This window comes from Xiphias gladius, chromosome 5 (genome assembly GCF_016859285.1).
Source record: "Xiphias gladius isolate SHS-SW01 ecotype Sanya breed wild chromosome 5, ASM1685928v1, whole genome shotgun sequence".
Taxonomy (NCBI): domain Eukaryota; kingdom Metazoa; phylum Chordata; class Actinopteri; order Istiophoriformes; family Xiphiidae; genus Xiphias; species Xiphias gladius.
The window spans coordinates 9,687,410-9,691,062 of NC_053404.1; the positions used below are offsets into that span (position 1 = coordinate 9,687,410).

The 3,653-nt window shown below is 48.9% G+C and overlaps 1 protein-coding gene across 1 annotated transcript; it reads left to right on the forward strand.

Moving 5' to 3' along the window:
* Positions 1-1,281: 1,281 nt before the first annotated feature.
* Positions 1,282-3,360, forward strand: amer2 (APC membrane recruitment protein 2). Its single transcript, XM_040127244.1, has one exon. It carries the CDS (start codon positions 1,282-1,284, stop codon positions 3,358-3,360), a length of 2,079 nt encoding a protein of 692 aa, XP_039983178.1.
* The last annotated feature ends 293 nt before the right edge of the window (positions 3,361-3,653 follow it).

Sequence of the window (3,653 nt, forward strand, 5' to 3'; positions counted from 1 at the left end):
CTTAAGCCCACTTCTTGAGTCCTCTAATTCCGGCTTCTGACACGCATATTTTTGTTTACTTTGAATTTTTCCATGCTCTCTCTCTCTCTCTCTCTCTCTCTCGCTTTCACACACACAAAGAAGTTGACCTCGGTCACTTTTGGAAACCTGACATGGACTTGCATTAATTTCCTGGATACTTACCCTAACCCTAACCATTACCACTACTTGCCTAGCCCTAACCTTAACATATCCCTAACCTTGACCACTGACCCAAAAATCAGCTTTTTCCCAATTTGGGACACAGCTTTTGTCCCCCGTTGGACAGGCTGTCCCCAATGAATTGGTCTTTAGTATGAAATTTGTCCCCAAAAGTAGCCTATCACACACACACACACACACACACACACACACACACACACACACACACACACACACACACACACAGGGCTAGGTGAAGTAAGTAATAAATAAAAATATGTATGTCAAGCTACAGTTTGCATGAAACTTTGACATTTCTTACTTCTTGGGATGATACAGTAAGACACATCCACAACAATATTTATATATATCAAACTTATGCTATTAAGTAGTCTGCTTTCACTTGGATTTTCATTGGATTTTTCCTACCTTCATGGCCCATGTTCCACATACATGTATAACCAACATCAAATCCAAACAAATATATGAGCAGTCTTTATAATTAGACATTCCACTCTGTCTCATGGATCATTGAGAAAGCTCTCATAAACATATTGAACTCATGTCTAATCCATCATAATGCATCAGCGGACGTGTATCTTTACCTATTTTCCAAACACACTGAGACATGTACAGTACAAATACGTACAGAGATGGAGGCAATAACTTTTAGGCTTGTAAATTGATGAACAGTTAAAAAAATGAGCAAACAGTGCATTGGTGAGAGGGAAGGTGGAGGAAGAGAGGAGGAAGAGGATGGGGGAGGGGGGAGGGAGTGGAGGAAAGACACTGGCGCCCCGCCAACGTTGACGAAAGCTGCTTAGCCCACCCAGTTGCTATGGATACAGTGAAGAGGAGCACCCAGCATGTGTTTGTGTGCCTGTCTGAGAGAGAGAGAGAGCGAGAGAGAGAACAAGAGGGAGAGAGGCAGGGAGAGAAAACCAGCAGGCATGCGTTACAGCAAGTCAGAGTGGGAGTGAAAGAGCACCAGACAGCAGGGTGAGAGGGTGAGTATGTGTGTGTCCAGAAAAAGAGAGGACAACAACAGCAGCTAGAGAGCTTGAGGGAGACGATAGAGTGGGAGTGATAGAGTGCTAGATAATGGAGGTGCAGTCGGAGTGTGTGGAGCCTCCTGTGGCCCCTCAGTGTGATCGCCAGCCCACAGGGAAGATAAACAAAGCTGCCTTCAAACTCTTTGGAAAGCGACACACCGGCTCTGGAATGACCAGCTTCTTCTTCAGGAACAAAGGGGCCCCAACCAGCGGGAACAACGGAAATTCTGACAATAAGATTTCTTTGAATGGAAATGGCTCAGTGGCATCAGTGGAGCTCGTTAGGAGTAAAACCCATGATGGACTAACAAGCTCTAACAACGACACTGATGGACAGAGAGGGGAGGGGCTTGCTACCCTGGAGGTAGGACCAGTGAGGTCTCTCAGCAAATCGCTGAGTTTCTTTTCTCTACTCCGACGTGGGAGTTTTAGGTCAAATGAAAATGGGAGGGGGGGGGTTGTAAGAAAAGGGAGGGGCCTAAAGGGCTTTTTTAGCAGCATGCGATGGAGACGCAAGGAAAGAACGACCGAGGGAGAGGGAGAGGAGGCGGAAAGTAACAAAGACAAGGATGGGGATAGTACCGAATCTGAAAAGGTAAAGGATATTACTCTCACCCTTGAAACACCTCAACATCATCACCAAGAGGACTGTGGGAGTGCAGAGGCAGAACCTAACCTCCAAGCAACAGAGACTCCCATTACTAGTGTTACCATGACACCCCCACACTGTGTTGCCATGCCAGGGCCATCTGTTGAGCCAGACTCTTTCTTTCCTTACACACCCACTGACTCGCCACTGCGCCCTCCCATCCAAAAAGCCAAAACCTCAGTTTCCAGCCTCGCCCCCTCCCTTGCTACACCTCCTTTGGATCGTTGCAGCATGGGTGACCCACCCTCAGAACCTTCAGTGGACAGACTCTGCTCTCTCCTCTTCACTGATGTCACATCCCTTAAGAGCTTTGATTCACTGACAGGCTGTGGTGACATTATTGCTGATGCAGATGATGAGGGGCAAGCGGGTAATGGTGGCAGTGGCACAAGCAGCAGCAGTAGTGGGGGAGGAGGGGGAAGTGTGGAAGCAGGTGTTGGGAGAGCTCTTGGTATCACCAATTTCCCATCCTGCGGCTCCCCATCAAAGCCCCCTCTATCTTCCCAGCTGACCCAGCCCATGTTCTCTGTTTCCTCAAGCTCAGTGCCTGCTTCCCTCCCAGCTCAGGCTCGGGCACTACCTTCACCACAGCAGCACCCAGCTGGTAGTGGTGTGGTGGCGTACATGGGTGGAGGAGAAGAAATGGCGAGTCCAGAAGGAGTGGACGATGCAGACATGCAAGGGCTCTGGCACATGCTGCCCTCCACAGGGGACAACTCTCCTGCTTTGCCTCGATCACACCAACCTCCCTCCATCACCCCAAATTCCACTTATCCCCCTGGCGCCAACCCCTCCAGCAGCCACCTTCCTTTAGCCCACAGGATTTCAGACCGAAAGGTACCACAGGTGAAGGCATTGGGGCTCAGTAAGATTCCAGTAGATGGTGGAGCAGGAATTTGGGCAGCTAAACCCCCCCCCCACGCGCATGGCCGTCATCCCACATCACCTGGTGAAAAAGAGCCACTAAGTGATGAGGGCTACTGGGACACACCCTCAGCAACGCCCATAGCAACACCCAATGAGAGTGGGCTGCAGCGTAACCAGAAGATGGCCCTATTACGCAATAGTTGCTCTGGAGACTACTTGTACGACCTTTACAATGATCTTGAAGAGGAAGGAGATGATGAAGAACAGGAAGGGTATGAAGATCTAAACAGTACTCCCTCTCCATCTAATGAATACAAACTGAGCCCCACATCCCAAACAACTCCTCCTTCCTCCTCCTCGTCTTCCTCCTTCCGATCAATGAAAGGCAGCACCAGCCTTCCTCGGGAATCCAAGATCCCAGTAAGCACCAGACAAACCCCAACTCCCCACTCTGTAAGCCAGTCAGCTCTGTCATATGTCCTAGAGGCTGAATCCACTCCACCAAAGATCCAAGCACCTCCCCTGGCTCGCACCAGAATTCCTGTATCCAAGGTGCCTGTCCGTCGTTCTGGAAACAAACCTGGCAGCAGAGGAACTGCCCACAAGAAGTAGTTTCTGTCAAACTGGTGGTTCTGTCTCACTAACGTATGGACTTGAGTGTACATCTCTACAGTACTGTTTATGCAGAGCCAAGAGTTTTCCCAGGCCGAGCAATATGTTAAGCTGTAGAATTAACAGCCTATAAAGTCCTCTGAGATTTTAAAAGCACTCATTCCTGAAGTGTTTTGGCTTACGACAAATAGAATGAGTGGTTTTGTTCACTTGAGAAAGTCATGAGGAGACTCCAAAAAGCTGGGTTAATACTTCATGGCCCTCCCAGGAACTTTGGAGGTTGACTCTTGACA

Coding starts and splice junctions, on each gene's coding strand:
- amer2 (XM_040127244.1), top strand. CDS start 1,282: ATGGAGGTGCAGTCGGAGTGTGTGGAGCCTCCTGTGGCCCCTCAGTGT.